This window comes from Macaca mulatta, chromosome 5, assembly GCF_049350105.2.
Source record: "Macaca mulatta isolate MMU2019108-1 chromosome 5, T2T-MMU8v2.0, whole genome shotgun sequence".
NCBI lineage: Eukaryota > Metazoa > Chordata > Mammalia > Primates > Cercopithecidae > Macaca > Macaca mulatta.
The window spans coordinates 124,252,403-124,269,715 of NC_133410.1; the positions used below are offsets into that span (position 1 = coordinate 124,252,403).

General features: G+C 33.1%; 1 protein-coding gene across 1 annotated transcript in view; it reads right to left on the minus strand.

Moving 5' to 3' along the window:
- Window positions 1-16,306, minus strand: part of NDST4 (N-deacetylase and N-sulfotransferase 4) — a 150,595-nt gene extending 134,289 nt beyond the window's left edge. The window contains exons 1-2 of the mRNA XM_001097335.4: window positions 16,195-16,306; window positions 8,338-8,492 (exon numbers count right to left, since the gene is read on the minus strand). Of these exons, the coding sequence (XP_001097335.2) occupies window positions 8,338-8,492; window positions 16,195-16,306 (267 nt within the window). The remainder of the gene's footprint in view (window positions 1-8,337; window positions 8,493-16,194) is intronic.
- Window positions 16,307-17,313: the final 1,007 nt, after the last annotated feature.

The following is a 17,313-nucleotide window of genomic DNA, read 5'->3' on the forward strand; positions in this document are numbered from 1 at the left end:
TCTCAATTAATTATATGAGGCTAGTATTACCCTGACACCAAAGCCAAATAATTATGTCTAAAGAAAAAGAAATGTACACAGCAGTATCTCTATTAATATAGTTTTAAAAAAACACTCAAAAAGGCACTAGCAATCAAACTCAATAATACACAAAACTGATTATATGCAATAACAAAGTGGGATTTATTATAGGAATGCAAGGTTGGCTTAACATCTAAAAATCAATTAGTGTAATATACCATATCAAGAGAATAAAGGAGGAAAAATACACGATTAACTCAATAGACACTGAAAAAGTATGTAACAAGTCCAACATCCTCCTATGATAAAAATACATACAGATACATACAGAAAAAGAGATTTCTTCAACTTGATAATAGGTATCTATGAAAAATCTACAGCTAATATCATGCCTAATGGTGAAAGACTGCATACTTTCCCCTTAAGACCAGGCATAAAACAAGGATATTTGTTCTTGCCATTTCTATTCAACATTATACTGCAAGTTACAGTCAGGACAATTAGACAATAAAATAAAATAAAATATAGCCAGATTGAGAATGAAGAAGTAAAAGTATTTCTATTTGCACATGACATAATCTTATATGTAGCCAATCCTAAGGAATCCACTGAAAAACTCTAAAAATAATAAATGAGTTCACCAAATTTGGAGGTTTGGATGTTACAAGAGCCATATACAAATACCAATTGTACTTCTATACAAAAAATTAACAATATAAAATTGGAATTTTAAAATATTTTGTTTATAATAGCATCAAAAAGAATAAAATATTTAGGATTGTATTTCATCAAAGAAGTACAAAATTTAAACTGAAAATTATAAAACATTGTTTAAAGAAATTGTAGCAGATCCAAATAAATTAGAAGATAGGCCATGTTCATTTATCAGAAGACTTAATATTGGTAAGATGGCTATATTTACCAAATTGAGTTGCAGATTGACTGCTATCACTGTCAAAATGCCAGTTGTTTATTGTGCAGAAATTGATAAGATGATCCTAAAATTTGTATGGAAATTCAAAAGACCCAGAATAGCCAAAATAATCTTGACAGAAAAGAATCACTTCATATCCACTAGAATGACTATAATAATGGTAGATAACAATAAGAGTTGGTGACAGCAGTTGGAACACTCATGAATTGCTGGTAGAATATAAAATGGTACTCACACTTTGGAAACAGCATGGCTATTCACCAAAATGTTAAACATAAAGTTACTGACCCAGTAATTCCACTTCTGGGTAGATACTAAAGAAAAATAAAAACATATCTCCACACAAAAACTTGTACCTGAATGCTCATAGCAGCATTATAAATACTAGCCAGAAAGTGAAAACAACCCCAAAACAACCCAAGTGTCTATGAACTGATAAAGAATGGATATATAATGGATAAAGAAAATATGATATAGCCATACAATGAGACATTATTTGTCAATAAGAAGGAATGAAGTACTGATATATGTTACAACATGTTTGAACCTTAAAAACATTATGCTAAGTGAAAAAATTTAGTCAAAAAGACCATGTAATGTATGATTCTACTTATATCCAATGTCCAGTATAAGCGAATCTGTAAAGACAGAAAATAAATCAGTTATTTGCTCAGGTTGAGGGAGTGGGGAGAAATGGAAAGTGATTGCTAAGGGGTACTTTTATTAAATGAGTTGATGAAAATGTCCTAAAATTATGGTTAGTTTGCACAGATCTGTGAATACACTGAAAACCATTGAAGTTTACACTTTACATGGTTGAACTTTATGATATGTTAATACCAATATCAATAAAGCTGCTAAAATGATACAATATAACTTGCACTAAATTGATGGATAGTAGAAGTGGTAAGAATTAAAATAGACAATGGATTAGATGAGAGAGAGGTAATAGATGAGTTCAATATTAATGGCTTTGAAGGATGTAATTGACACTAAACTTGAGGAAAAATATCAGATTTTAGTTAATATGCAAATATTTTTAAATTAATGCAATAATAAGTGTGAGTAATATTCATACAGGATCCTCTATATTTCTTATTTCTAGTTAGATACGATCGGCAGCTTCTATAATGTCTTCCAGTTAATTATTTCTGTCTCCTGGTATTCCCTTTATTGTTTATTTTCCCTTTTTTTGAGTGTGTGCTAGACCTAGTGACTGGCTTCTCCTGAAGAGTATATAGTATAAGTGAAGAGGTATTGCTTCTAATATTTATATAATAAAAGACTCTGAATCAATCTGTCTCTTTTTCTCTTCCTCTCTCAGAGCCTTAGCTCTAATGAAGTCAATTACTGTGTTGTGAGCTGCCATCCCAAATGACCCACATGGTAAGGAACACAGGGCAGACCCAGGCAGCAGCTGGTGGGAAATTGAAGTCTTCAATCAATCCAACAGCTTGTGAGGAGCTGAATCTTGCCAATAACCATGTGAGCTTGGCAGCAGGTCCACCCTCCAGTTGAGCCTTGAAATGAGTGCCACCTCAGCTGACACCTTGATTGACATCTGTGAGAAATCCTGAACTGCAGGATCCAGTTTTGTCATAGTCAACTTCCTGACTTACATAAACTGTTAAATAATTAATGTGTGTTTTAGATCTTTATAGTCTAAGTAACGTATTATTAAACAATATCTAAGATATCTGAATGTTCAACTAATACACTCAATTACTGAAGTAATTTACATAGAAATGTGTGCTAAATTGGCAGGTGTTCCATATAATACCTCAAGATCTTGTTCAAGTGCCAAAAAATGTTTTATTATTTTATTTTATTGTGGTAAGAGCAATTAACATGATATCTACCTTTCTGACACATTTGTAAGTACACAATATTGGCTGTAAACACAATGCTGTATGGCAGATCTCTAGAACTTATTCGTCTTGACTAAAACTTAATGCCCCTTGATTATTGAATCCTCTTTTCTCATTTCCCTCAGCCTCTAAAAACCACCATTCCACTCTTTCATTCTACGAATTTGACTATTTTAGACACCTCATATAAGTGGAATTGTACAATATTTGTCTTTCTGTGACTGACTTATTTCACTTAGCATAATACCCTCAAGGTTCATCCATGTTGTCACGTATTACAGAATTTCCTTCTTTTTTCAATGCCTTGGTGCTTTGAGGTTTTTTATTATTGTGATTTAATCTAAATCTTTCCTGCACATGTGGGTCCACTCTTGAGCATAAATATTGTTTTATTTGTTATTGAAGTTCCAAAATGCACTGTTTGTTCATTGTGAATTTTTGTTGTGTATTTGTTCACAATTTTATTTTAGTGTAAATATCCTTATCTTCTCTAAATTCCCTACCTTTAAATACCCTAGAAGTTATAATCAGTTTTTTTCTGACATCTTGCATTTGTGGCACAATACAAGGCTGTAAACTGGATAATCCAGTAAAAATACTGTAAAGCACTGCCAACATTGAAAGGAAGCTCTCTCTCAGTTTCATTATACTATTAATTTGCTATCATATTACTTTTATTTCTTTTTAATATAACACCTACACAGCTGATTGAGTGTTCAGTCTATTATGACACTTAAGGATTTTCCATAGTCTCTCTTTAATAGATTTGTGTTTTTATGAGAACAATTTAAATGTCAGCATTTTTTACCTCATGAATATTGTGTAATTATGAAAAAAGTTATATAGATTTCATAAATATGTGTAGCATTTTAAAATCAGAATTTAAAATCCTATGTCTTTATTTCAAGAATCTTCACGTAGTCACGAAAAGGACACCAGACTGCTCAAGAACATAGCAAGTAAAATTCACATCATCATTGAAAATGTCAACAGTAAAGGCAAAAAGTTGATACTTATCCCTTCAGGATATTTCATGGTCTGCAACTATTAACGACTGAAAAGCTCTACTGGCTTGAAAACTTTAATGAGTTTATATGTAAAACTTAAAACAACGAAATACAATTTTTAAAATTTTTTTCAAGTATATTGTGGAATAAAATAAACAATTCAGGTTTATGGTATATGCACTTTTCTTTCTGTGATTGGAAAATAGCATAGGTTAAATCGGGAATAATTTTTGGTAATTTTTTTTATTAGTGCTTTCATGTTGGCCAATGTTTCTAGTTCTCTTCAGCCTTCGTTTGTCTATTGTCATTAATGAAGCTTTCCATCTATTTATTGACATAGTCAAGCAACTGAACAGCAGTGAGTTACTGAAGGAAAAAGAACCAAAAAGTATTTTTCTCCACCCTACTGCCATACCAAGAAGGGTATCTTGTAACTGCCATATTTCAGTTGCCTATGCTTGTCATTAGACTAACATCCTGTATACAAACACACACACATATACACATGACATATATGTGCATGGAGTAAGCATAATACATCCATACACATATACACCCCCACTGCATACATTTGTGCTCATGGATTAAGCATATACATACACATAACTCCAACAAGCATATACATATACACAAGGCATATGTGTGTGTATGTGTGTGTGTGGATTAAGCAATAACAATAACAATGTTTTATATTAATAAGGTCTCTTCAAACATGATGAAAGGTAAAGAACCAGGTTTGCAATGTGTTTCTCTCATGATGTTTAAACATACTACAAGAGAAAATAAACTCCATCCAGAAAGATTTCAGAGAAATTCCACAAATGAAACCACTCAGATAGATTGTTTGGTTTTCTTAAAAAAGCTAATTTGAAATATCAGTATCAAGCTATTATTAGGTCTGAATATGTTTGATTTGTTTTTGGAACTGCTATGAGAACAAACGTGCTTTTGAGACTGACAATCCTTCTGACAGCCAAGGTCATATCAAGGGATAATGAGGAATGTCAGAACAGAACTTAAAAAAAGGATTTAAAGACTTTTAATTTTTATCTGTATAAGTTATTCATTTAGTTTGAAAATATTTTCCCATAATTACTTCAATTCCAGCTAGATAAGGATTTCACCATGTTCATTCCAAATTTGCGAACCAACGTTGTCCACAAACGATCACAGAATTTTAAAATTGAAATTGATCGGTAGCATTATCTGGTCCAGTGCCTTTGGCTGGCAGATGAGTTGATGTAAATTAATTATCTAAAAACTTTGTAGTTTAGAGAATGAAAAGGCAAGTCATTACTATTTCGAGAGAGGAAAGTGAGGTATAAAGACATTAAATAAGTTGCCAATTTTATCAGAACTTGTTATTAGCTGTCAGGACTAAAACTCACTCCACCAATATCCATTTAGTGTTTCTGCTATTCTATCCTATCTTGACACTGTTGACGGTTCTGAAGTGTCAGCTGGATGTGAAAAGATAATAATTTAATAAGAAAGAGATATCTCTCTTGGCTCTCTGGATAGCACACATATTGTCATGTTATGTTGACAGTAAAGGTGGGGTTCTGAATGTCACTGCTTGAAGAGTCTTGAGTTTTATTGAGCTGAACTCCAGAAGGAAAAGGACAGTGTCATTTCAGTATGATGTATGTTTAACGGACTTCATTTCAGTTGTAGTATTTTGACTATGTAAAATATAGTAAGATTTTTTAAACAATATATTTATAGGAATAAGTGTAGTTTCTGGCCACGCTGGCTAAACAAATGTAATTACTGTGAATGGACTCTAAATACCTTCCAACATTTCATTACAAAGCAATTACATTTGAGTCTTCCCAGAGCTCTCGGCATGGCTTTTAAAAAAGAAATTACACAAACAGGTGGAATCAACCATTATGAAATATAACCTATATCCCTGAAGAGCAAGGCTCAAGAGTGGAAGTGGAGTGGAATGAAGTGGGGGAAGTTTAAGACAGGTGATGCACATGTTTTATTTTCAAGGTAACTGTCCTGAGAGAATTTAGCATGCTTACTCAAGGTAAGTTTATTTTTGAAATGGAAAATATTTACTTAATTTTATAATGCTATGAAGCAGCACAACATTTATGAGACATTTCCTAAAACTTAAGTAAAAAACGACCCCTTGTAATCCATATGTTTTTTTAAAAAGCTGTTTTAAAAGCAAGATGTAACTGCATGCTCCTCTATATTTAGAAAGGTCATAATTGGTTAATTAACACTATTGAATGCTTACTGTGTGCCAGTGGCTGCTCTCAGCACATTATGTATATCCTCCCAGCAATTCCATGAGGTAGTTGTTACCATTATCCTCAGTTTTATAAATGGAGAAACAGACATAGAGAATCTAAGTAATTTGTTCAAGGTCAAGCAACCATCAATGGAAGGTGAGGATTCAAACAGATAATCTGGTGCCTGAGTCCTTGATCTTACCTGCTTTTTATGCTTTCTACATTTACTACTGAGAATCCTGTGTGCAGATCTGACACTGGTCTGGGGATTTAGAGATGCAAAGAGTGATGACCTATTAGCTTAACAACTGGACATAACTATAAAATATCATAGTATTAATTTGACTTGGGGGCTATGCTTCCAAAGATGACTTTAAAAAATGAAGATATCAGTAATCGCACAGTACTAATGAATAATAACACTTTAAGTTAGGAGTTCCTAACTAGGAACTAGGGTCTTTGGTGGATTCACAAACCCTTTGTGATTGTATGCCCACTGGGTGAAGATGTGAGAATGTACATCTGAGCATTTTTCTAGGGAAAATGTTTCTGTCTTTAGTTAGATTCTTAAAGGAATACATGGCTTAATTAATGTCTAGAGCAGAGATAGGCAAACTTTTTCTTGGTAAAGGTTGAGATAAAAATATTTTAGGCTTTGTGGACCACAGGATATCTTTTGCAACCACTCAACTCTGCCATTGAAATGTGAAAGCAGCTGCAGGCAATTCATAAAGGAAGGAGTGTGCCTGTGTTCCAACAACATTTTATTTATGAACATTTAAATGTAAATTTTATATGATTTTTATGTGCCACAAAATATCACTGTTCCTTTTGTTGTTTACCTTTGATTTGAATTATTAAGAAACGTTTTTTAAAAGGCTTTCTTAGTTCAGGGATCATAAAAAGCAAAGGTCATAATTTTCCTGCCCCTATTCTAGAGCAAGTGATTCTTAGTGTAGAATCACGGGGATCATCTGGGAAGTTTCTGAAATGCAAATTGTCAGCCCTCTCTGCAGAACTACCGAATCAGAAACTCAAAGGATGAAGCAGTCTGTGTTTTAGAAGTCTTCTAGGTGCAACAGATCACACTAAAATATGAGAGCCACTGGTCTAGAGTCATGGCTCCAAACATTCAACTCATTCATTTCTTCCTTCATTCTTGCAACAAATGATTTTTTAAACTATTATTTAAAAAATAGCTCAGGACTGTGTGCAGGTTTATGAAATAGACACATTGTGTCATGGAGTTTCAGTGTACAGATTCTTTTGTCACCCGAGCGATAAGCATAGTATCAGATAGGTAGTTTTTCCATTCTCTCCCTCCGCACTCAAGCAGGCTCCAGGGTCTAGTGTTCCCTTCTTTGCGTCCATGTGTACTCAGTGTTTAGCTCATACTCATAAGTGCCAACATGCAGTGTCTGCTTTTCTGTTTCTGTGTCAGTTTGCTTAGGATTATGGCCTCCAGCCCTGTCCATGTTGCTGCAAAGGACATAATCACATTCTTTCTATGGCTGCATAGTGTTCCATGGTGTATTTGGACCACATTTTCTTTATCCAATCTACTGTTGATAGGCATTTCGGTTGATTCCATGACTTTGCTATTGTGAATAGCTCTGTGATGAACATGAGTGTGCATCTTTATGGTGGAAGAATTTATACTTCTTTGGCATATACCTAATAATGGGATTGCTCAATTAAATGGTACTTCTGTTTTACGTTCTTTGAGAAATTGCCACACTGCTTTCCACAATGGCTATACTAATTTACATTTCCACCAGCAGGGTATAAGTGTTCTCTTTTCCTCTGTAACCTTGCCAACATCTGTTGTTTATGACTTTTTAATAACAGTTATTCTGACTGGAATGAGATGGTATCTCATTGTGGTTTTGATTTGTATTTCTCTAATGATTACTGATGTTGAGCAATACATTATTTTTGAATGGTTAATTATATTGCACCACAAATGAAAGTTGTACTATTTTTTTGTCTTCATAGATACAAGAATAGTCATCTCATAAAATAGGAGTTGAAAGCCTCCTAAAAATAACTTACTTTTTGAAATATATTTTCTACATAAACACATGATGGCCCTATACATAAACACACATGCCTGAAACAAAATATCACTAAGTTATATGTACCCTCAATACATGTGATGCACCCTGATATTGTATTTTATTCTCTTTCTATCACTGATTTTACACTTCCACCACAAGATCACAACTTATAGCTCAAAAGATACCACAATAAAATGTGCTCACCAGTGCAAATTCCTTGTTGAGAATCATCTGCTCTACTAAAGATGACTCATTGTGGAAGAGGTGGGGCTGCATGTGGCTCCACATGTGAGGAAACCACCAGAACTCATCCACAGACCGAAGTAAAAGGTCATCTCCTTCATCTTCCTCTTCAGTCCCTATAAAACACCAAGTTAAAAACAACTTTAGTGAAAATATCTTACTATCCTAAAGGTTATTTTTGGCAGATTTATGTTATTTTTCATGCTGCTAATACATATATCCTATTCTGTGGACTTTTAAAATCCGAATAAAAGACCACAGTCTAAATTGAATCAAAGGCAAGGGGACTTGGGATTAGGATGGGGTGGGTAGGCGTGGCTGGAGCAGGTCAGACAGTTATTCGTTTTAGAATTTAAGGGTATTTTATACCCTAACATATATTTTATACCCTTACATGTATTTTATACCCTTATATTTTAAGGGTAATTTTCAAATAATTGAAAATGAATTTTAACTCATAAAATCTGTTATTTTTTTTCAGATTAAATAAATATCATATGCTTATTAAAGAAATGTGGAAAGCACAGACAAGTAGTATGTAAAGTCCAAAAAGAAACACAAAAACAACCAAAAAACCTGTAAGACCGTCTTCTACAGCTAACCAGTAAAAACATTTCTGTATTATTTTCAAAAATCTTTTTCTACTTATATTTTAAAAGTTCAGCTCTTGCTGTATTAATATTTTTGCATGCTTATGTTTTTCACTTAATGTTATACATATCAAATTTCCCATTTTAATATAAATATTTCATAAAAACTAAACAATGGATTTGATAACTGTTTATAATATAAACGTGACTTGAGAATTTAAAACTAGTATTACTTTCTCTTCTTCTTTTGAGAAAATTTGTTAACAGCACCCAATACATAGGAAATAAAACCAAAAAACATTGTTATGCCACAGTTAAGAAAAAAAAAACTTACTTCTAAGAGAATTAATTATATTGCAGCTATCCAAGAATATCCACAAATGAAATGATAGGGTTTTCGTCTGATTTTGTACAATTTTACTATATATAGCTCAATTTACAAATGTTGTGAATGAATCAATAATATAAGAATTAATTCCTGCTTGCTCTCTTACTTAACTATACAAGTAAAGTAAAACAATAAGTCCTGGCTTATACTGTGGAGTGTATTATTTGCTTTACTCTTTCATAAAAGAGTTTTTTTTTTTTTTTTTTTTTTTTTTTTTTTTTTTTTTTTTTTTTTTTTTTGAGACGGAGTCTCGCTCTGTCACCCAGGCTGGAGTGCAGTGGCGCGATCTCCACTCACTGCAAGCTCCGCCTCCCGGGTTCACGCCATTCTCCTGCCTCAGCCTCCCGAGTAGCTGGGACTAAAGGCGCCCGCCACCTCGCCCGGCTAATTTTTGTATTTTTTTGTGGAGACGGGGTTTCACCGTGTTAGCCAGGATGGTCTCGATCTCCTGACCTCGTGATCCACCGGTCTCGGCCTCCCAAAGTGCTGGGATTACAGGCAAAAGAGTATGTCTTACAGATGGGGGTTTGATTTTTTTTTTTTTTTTTAACTTAAATGCAGGGAATAAATATTAAAGATGGTTATAAGGGTTTTCTCTGAATGTTCCGTGTGTGTGTCCTAAAACAAAGATTTCCATGGTGATGAAAGTAGTACCATGAAAGGATTAAAGCATGTATTTGGTGTCATTCAGTACTTGGAGCAGAGTCCCTAGTTTTGCTACTTAATTAACTATGTGATCTCGGACAAGTTAACTTCTCCAGATCTTAGTTCCCTGATTTAAAATGGGATTATAAATACCTATGTTACAGGGTCTTAGTGAAGAGCTGATGAGATCAATTCATTAAAGCACTTAATATTGTGACTTGCAAATAGTAAGCACTTTTCAAATATTAGGATCTCCTTAAAAATTCCATCTATTGCTTTATACTTGCAGCGTTTTGAATTTACATGTGTTCACACTGTTTTAGAAACTTTGCCTGCCTAAATTATAAATTTCTTAAAGGCAGGTACTGAATCCCTTTACCTTGTACTGTAACATGCCACTTCCCCAAAGCAGTGAATAAATGAATAATTTAATTTAGTCTATATTTAACAAAGGCAGTGGATTTAGCAGCTTCACATAACCACCAAAGTATATGGCGACTTATTTCTTTTATGTATATTCACTGTTGCTGGAATACAGTTCGTAATTCATAATCTTCAAAAGGTATAAGGACTTTCAGGTTTAATTAGGGTTTTGGCACCTTCGATGCTACTACACAGAGTAAAGAAATTCTATTTCTATCAGAAATTTAGAAAGTAATAAAGTCCTATAATTAAGATGAGCAGAAGAATTCTTAATTTTTGTTGTTAGCTAACAGTGTTAGTATTACAGACTCATAATTCATTGACTTTTGTTAATATATTAAGAATATAAAAAAAAGGATGGGTTCGTGTCCTTTGTAGGGACATGGATGCAGCTGGAAACCACCATTCTCAGCAAACTATCGCAAGAACAGAAAACCAAACACTGCATATTCTCACTCATAGGTGGGAATTGAGCAATGAGAACTCTTGGACACAGGAAGGGGAACATCACACACTGGGGCCTATTGTGGGGTCCGGGGAGTGGAGAGGGATAGCATTAGGAGATATACCTAATGTAAATTATGAGTTAATGGGTGCAGCACACCAACATGGCACATGTATACATATGTAACAAACCTGCGTGTTGTGCACATGTACCCTAGAACATAAAGTATGATAAAAAAAGAAGAAGAAGAAGAAGAAAACAAAACCACAGACACCTCATCTGGCACTTAAGAGACTGTGCTCAACGTATGTTTATTGCATCACTGTTCACAATAGCAAAGACTGGGAACCAACCCAAATGTCCACCAATGATAGATAGGATAAAGAAAATGTGGCACATATACACCATGGAATAATATGCAGCCATAAAAAAGGATGAGTTCATGTCCTTTTCTGGGACATGGACGAAGCTGGAAACCATCGTTCTCAGCAAACTATCACAAGAACAGAAAACCAAACACCGCATGTTCTCACTCACAAGTGGGAGTTGAACAATGAGAACACATGGACACAGGGAGGGGAATATCACACACCAGGGCCTGTCGGGGGTGAGGGGCAAGCGGAGGGATAGCATTAGGAGAAATATCTAATGTAGATGACGGGTTGATGGGTCCAGCAAACCACCACATCACTTGTGTATACCTATGTAACAAACCTACATGTTCTGCACGTGTATCCCAGAATTTAAAGTATAATTAAAAAAAAAAAGAGAGAGAAGAGACTGTGCTCTATGCTCCCCCCTAAAAAAAGAATATGAAATATTAAAATTCAAATGAGTAAAATTTTATCACTTCCTCAGATGAGGTGTTTATATTAACGATGTTTCATGTTTCTCATGGTTATATTTTAGCAAACTGAGACATAGATTAGAAAGAGTTACATTATATCACATGTGATGAAAGAATTGATAGTTCTCCCACCCTCCTGGAATTATCTTGTTGTGCTTTGAATACAGAATGTTTGAAAAATGCTTCCATACATTTTAAACTCTGCTGATCATTACTGCACGTGGCAGGAAGCACATAATGCACACTTGACCAGGTAGGAGGTCAATTATTCAATTTAAAGAAAATTTTGTGGACTATTGCTAGAAACAGATGCATGGCTGATCATAAAATCTTAGCAATTTTTATATTAGAGGTTATGTTAATTTATAAACACCCTCAAAAAGTCTAAGAGTAACGTTTAAAACTTTCCTTTTGTTTGCATCATGGATTAATTTTTGTCAGCTTTTCTCTCGTTTTATGCTGGTCATATAATTCAAAGCCACATGAGGCAAACCTTTGACACTGAAAACAGCTTAATAAAAAATATGATACTAAGCCATACTGAGGGACAGCAGCAGAATCTCAAATGATTTTAAATCCAACTAGATGAAAGTATTACATTTTGGACTTCCTGTAAACATTTATTTTTCTGTACCTGATATATACTTAAATTATACGTGGAACTATCATTTACAGTTTATATGTGACCAGATTAGCACAACTTAGAGACCATTAAAATATCTGTGCTCAAATTAAACCTTTCACTTCTAATCTGATCTAGATCCTGGTCTAGACAATTATAGATGGAAAGATGTATTTTGTTCTTATTAAATTTATTTTTTTTATATTTCCTGATTAACAATGAATAAAAAATGTTTTAATTCAGAAGTAAAATACATGAAGAGTTTGTTTCTTTACTATCACTTTTGGAGAATCTGTGTTGTGAGATAAAAGTATGCTTCTAAAATTTCTTTAAGTCTGCCAAAATAAGAATAATTTAGCAAGATCTATAGGTTAATTTCCTTAAAAGTACAGTTATTACATTAAAATAAGATATATATAATTTTAGTGTATGTATTTTCTCTTTTGTAAAATTTCTACCTTATATTTGTGTAATTTGTATAAAATATTATAATTTCTAAATGGTGAGATATTTTCTAATTTTCCTTGTACATTGAACCTGGTATGGTTCCATATATGTGGACATAGAATAAAGCACTTTTAAATATTACATTAAATATAAAGAACTGTGGGATGATAAACATTGATTAAAAGCTACCTATAGTTCCAAAATTAGAAAATAGTGCCATATGAATTGTCTACTATTTACTTTTTGATAATATTTGAATGTTATATGAAAATAATTTTAAAATTAATAATAATAAACATTTACATAGCACTTGTAACATGCGTGGCATTCCCCCTAATAAAAGAGATATTATTATCCCCATTGGGTAGATATATAAACTGAGGCACAGAAAATTTAAGTAAACCTTATTCAAATAGCTGGCAAAATGTCAGAATCTGGATTTGAACATAAAGTTTATTACCAGTATCTGGTCTTTCAACTAATGCTCTATACAGAAAAGCAAAACAAACAAACAAACAAACAAAATCACAAAAGGGGAAAGAATCTAACACTTTACTTACTGTCATACTTGAAAGTTAATGATTTTATAGAAAATGCTATTTTTTCATAAAATAATATCTCATGGAAAAGACCAATGTTAATTCGGTTTGCAAACATTACTCATGAATTAATTATTGATAAGGTCATATTTAATTCCAAAGAACAGCAATGATTGTCACCAAAAATCGTGTCCTTCGCAAAGTACAGTGGGTAACTCCTTTTTCAAAGAAGCCACCTGAATACTATAATGTCTCCATTTCTCAATTAAGCTTTTGTTATGCAATTCTATTCAAGCTCTAAATATTTCCAGACTAAGATATTTCATTCTCAACTCCATGCTTTTATTTATTTTTTTCCATTTAATCCGCACTATGTCCTTCCTCTTTCAATTTGGCACCTGTGGGTGAATGACTTTAGGAAAAGCTTAGTGGTACGCCCTTTGGGGTGAGATTGTTTTTAGCATGTGAAGGACAGAGAAACTGAACAGGAAAGAATACATGAGAAATACAAATAAGTGAAGCAGTCTAAGAAATGCAGAATCAATCATTATTACACTGGGCATATGTGATTAAATGTCTTCAAAACAATGAGGCTCATCCATCAGCATCCTCACGCATTGGGAAATCAGATCATTAGAGAACAGAGACAATCAATCCGACAAGGCCATCTCCTCACGGTTACACATCACAGCCAAGTGCACAGATAAGAAATGCACCTCCTTGATTTGCAATTGTTTTTTCTATAATGTGAAATTTCCATATAGAAATGTGACAAGATAGGAATGAGACACGTCTTCCTGATATCTGAAAGGGTATCACTGTTTTGTAACTCAGCTCCAGAAGAAACTTTGATATCCCTAAATGCATTAATAAGTATTCAATATAATTATGATGGTGCTTGAAATACATTATAGGGGCATTTCAATGATCCTACAAATGAAGTAAATATGTCAATTAAATAAAAATGACATATTTATGTGAAATAAATTAAACTTCTAAAATTTATAAATTTATAAATATTGCTTATTCTCTAAAGTGTACTATCACCACAGTATTACAGCACAAACTATTCTATTATTTTTGTTATACTGGTTCCAACACAAAGAGTCAATAATGTCTGCTTAAAAGATATAATTAAAATACATCTTTCTTTTTTGCTGTTTTTCTTCAATAACTACGCCTGTGATACTGACTAGTGTGCTGCTCATTTCCCAGTGGTTGTGTACTCTGTGCATGTTCAGTGTTTTAAAGAAGAAATGGGAAGTGGTATAACCTCTGTCAACATTAACTTTGCAAATGTCTGGCACATTTAATAGGTCTGAGTATGAAAAGTAAATAAAAACTGAGGCAGTTATCCAGGTACATTTCAGCCAAAAGAATGACTTTACTTAACAATCTACAGCTATTTAAGACAAAATAGTATTGCGTGTGAACTCCAAATAATCCCATAATTTTTCCTCTTGCATGAGTAGACATAGCCTTTAAAGCTATCTGCTTTATAACTTGATAGTCAGAGCTTCTTCGGTCTCAAATCATTTCTTGAGGGAGCTTTTGAAAAAGATTTACAAAACCATGTCTATTTTCAAAATTGTAAGCTGAAATTGCTTTGCCTGTGCAGATATGATGACCCAAATCTCTTTCTGTAAAATATCCTTTTAAGATATGCAATCATTTGATTTATCAACTGGCATACATACTAATTTTCCTTCTATTACTTTAAGCAGATTTACATGTTTCAAAGCAGGAAAAAAAAAGCATCACGGAAAAGCCAATAAGACATTGTTATTTCAATATTCTAACAAACCATATTGAGCTTTTACATTAAAAAGCCTCATTTAGTAAACAAGATGTTTATGAAAACTAAAGACTACCTTTGAATAGAATATTTTAATGAGTCAATAAATTGCATACATGCATACAGAATAAATACTGTGAAATGTTTTCTCAAAGACGCTGTGAAACAACAGTGCAAAGTTCTAAACAAAGCATTTAGTTCACAGCATGGATGCACAAATAGAAGCAGATTACAGGTATTCCCCTAATACAGGCCCCAACACATAGTTTAGTACTCTTTTTGTCAAAGACAAACGATTTTATTAACATAGTTTTCTCTAAAATGGTACCAGTTATTTCAATGCTACTATTCAGAAAATAAAAGTCAGCATTTTGGAGGTGAGGGTAGGTAAGTAAGTAAGGAATATCAGAACACAGTAGCACATGAATAACAATCACATTTTGAGAATTTATTGAGAGGGTGAGACTGCACAGAAGTACAGTTGTGGCTGGATAGAGATGGAAAGAAATACAAGTCTAATTGTGATGGTTTTAGTCTATGTTAGGCCAAATTAGTGGTAATATTGTTTTAGGGAAAAAATCCTGCAAGGGAAGGTAAACTAACAAGATGACCCTTAGAGTCTATTACGTTTCATTGAGACCATAAAGTTTCTCTCTATCATCAGATGTTTTCCAAAGGAAAATAATATGTACAAAAGTATCTATCACATCAACTATTTGATGATTTAAAAATTCTGTCGATTATTATTATTAGTATTTTAATTATCATTATTACTATGCCTTCTACCCATACTGTGCTGAGAAACAAGATGCACAGTCATACTCAGTACAGTGCTTATGCTTTCTATTTTTAAAAAAATTAGTTGAAAACATCAATTCTCTTTCTCTTTTGCCCTTGATTTTAACAGTATTTGCCAAAGTAAATATGCTCATTGATTTTGGATTTGGCTACTCAAATAATGTGCCCAAGTTTTTCCCATAATCAATCTGGCGAATCTATTTCTACCACTTATGGATCATTCAAAATTTTATTTCCTATTTATATGTAGCTGCCTGAGAACACAAAGCTCCTTCTTACCTGTGTGGTAAAACTTCCCTGAAAATCCAAGGTTGAAGGTAAAATTTGCAACCTGAGTGCGCAGTAAATTTTGAGTCTCTAGTAATGCCTGAAATAAATAAGAAATTAACATGATTTTAGAAAAATGAATATGAAGTTTTGGGATGCCTCTTTTGCAAATGTGTATGCATGAGTAAAACAAAATGATATGAGCTTTCTTGTTTTTGATGGGTACTGTTATGTAGTATTCATATTTCAGGTATTGTAATGATTATTGTCATTACTTTTATTGAAGGTCACCATATTATGAACCAGCTAAGTCCTAAGCACATTGTGCATTGCTGAGAGGCAATTGTCCAACTCCACAGCACTGATATCATTTTTCGTTTCTGTGTGAGACACTTCTTGAACTTTGGATTATTGTATTTCCTTTATGTGATGAAAATGTTTCAGAATTGTTGAATGCAGACAAGTCCTGTTTTCTTGGGAAGCAATAGGAGGAGAACTTTTGTTTGAACTGCAATTTAGTATTGTTTTAATTTAACTGGGCTACCATTCTCATCATGTTTAAAGGCATAATTATTAAATTGAAAGTTTGGGTTTTACCTTACAAACTAAAGAGCAATGTATATTTTATAGGACATTGCTTGCAAATCTAATTATGAAAAAGAGAAGAACACGTAAAAATAGATACCCTTTTTTGTTACTAATTCCATAACAGAAATTCTCTAAATGTGACAAACATTTCCCTAGGTTTTAGATTTGGAATTATACTATATTAAAGTCTGGTTTGTGGACAGGAGAATAACACATTGCTAATAACGACACATCATTAGTTACGTAAATTTGTTGCCAATCCTTTCACCGCCATTACTCCTGTGTCAAAATATGTAGCATAATTCAGAACTCTTATATCCTTGGGCTTTTTAGTTTGCTTACTGGTCTGCATATTGATTCAGAATGCTTTTTCTATTTTTAATGAATTTTTAAATAGGACATACTTTGTTCTGATTAAAATGAGAAGCTAATTTCAAAAGAGAGATATTAATAAGACTGATTTTTGATTACTCCTATCCATCTGTTAAGGAGACTAAGGAGTCAGAGGTTTAAACAATTTTTTTTTCCACTAGTCGTGGTGGC